General features: G+C 46.9%; 1 protein-coding gene across 2 annotated transcripts in view; it reads left to right on the top strand.

Moving 5' to 3' along the window:
* The first annotated feature begins 685 nt into the window (after nucleotides 1-685).
* Nucleotides 686-1,274, top strand: part of ARHGEF9 (Cdc42 guanine nucleotide exchange factor 9) — a 124,511-nt gene continuing 123,922 nt past the window's right edge. The window contains exon 1 of one of the 2 annotated variants that reach the window (XM_025038475.1): nucleotides 686-860. In XM_025038475.1, coding sequence (XP_024894243.1) covers nucleotides 735-860 — 126 coding nt within the window. In that variant the 5' untranslated portion in view covers nucleotides 686-734. Of the gene's footprint in view, nucleotides 861-957; nucleotides 1,061-1,274 lie in introns of those variants that run through there. The other variant, XM_015596262.2, reaches the window with a different exon arrangement.

Here is a 1,274-nt window from a genome sequence, read left to right as displayed (position 1 = left end):
GTATCTCACAGGGTCATTGTACAAATCACTGAGTGAATCTGTGCCAAGGCTGAGTTTCTTGGAAGCAGGGCATCACAGAAAGCCATATTCTTTCATACCCATGACCTCTCTGAATGACATCATGTGTGGGTGGGAACAGAAGGTTGCAGGACTGGGGTCCATTGTGTGTGAGGAATGCCATGGTCTGTAACCCCTGGGGCTGGGATACAGCAGTGTTAAAAATGTACCACCAACTCTCAATTGGTCAGTTTTAGTAAGAAGGAGGAAAAGGGGAGGAGCACAAGGACTTTAGAGCGAATTTGCTCCAGCTTCATTTTAGCCAGTGATTTCAGCCTCCTCTCTACCCATTGCAGACCCAGGGCTGCCTTGAATCACCAAGGAGAGATGGACTGGAGCTTTCTTTCTTCCCTAGGGAAGGATATCATGCATAGGGATAAAAGTATGAGGTCTATGTAGTCCATATTCACATTCTGGGTCATTCTACTCACTGGCTAATGGAGAGTTGACAGTATTGTTTGTCTTGTGGTGCCTGCAATTGCCAGTGCTATCTCTCTCACTCTTACTCTTCACCACTAGTATGTGCCTTTTTCCATAAAGTAGTAGAGTTCTATGGGCGGGGGAAGGGGCAAATAAGGTAGTCAGCTCTGTGGACTGAAAACATTCTCGTTTTGTCTCCTAAGCTGATCACTGGAGATTCCATCGTTAGTGCTGAGGCAGTATGGGATCACGTCACCATGGCCAACCGGGAGTTGGCATTTAAGGCTGGCGACGTCATCAAAGTCTTGGATGCTTCCAACAAGGATTGGTGGTGGGGCCAGATCGACGATGAGGAGGGATGGTTTCCTGCCAGCTTTGTGAGGGTGAGTGTCAGTCAGCCTTCACTCTCCTGTCTCCTTGGCTGCCTGCCCCTGGCTTCCCCCTCACCAGCCCTTGTTCTACTCATTCCGAGTTGGCATTTAAGGCTGGCGACGTCATCAAAGTCTTGGATGCTTCCAACAAGGATTGGTGGTGGGGCCAGATCGACGATGAGGAGGGATGGTTTCCTGCCAGCTTTGTGAGGGTGAGTGTCAGTCAGCCTTCACTCTCCTGTCTCCTTGGCTGCCTGCCCCTGGCTTCCCCCTCACCAGCCCTTGTTCTACTCATTCCTCTCCTGGTGGCTCCTCTCACATTTTACTTCTTTTTTTTTTTTTTTTTTGTTTTTTTTTTTTTTTTTTTTTTTTTTTTTTTTTTTTTTTTTTTTTTTTTGTTTATTTCTGGCATCATAAAATGAGTTT

The sequence above is a fragment of the Pteropus alecto genome, unplaced genomic scaffold (assembly GCF_000325575.1).
Source record: "Pteropus alecto unplaced genomic scaffold, ASM32557v1 scaffold370, whole genome shotgun sequence".
Taxonomy (NCBI): Eukaryota; Metazoa; Chordata; class Mammalia; order Chiroptera; family Pteropodidae; genus Pteropus; species Pteropus alecto.
The sequence above is the reverse complement of the archived record's forward strand: the minus strand, read 5'-3'. Positions and strand labels throughout refer to the sequence as shown.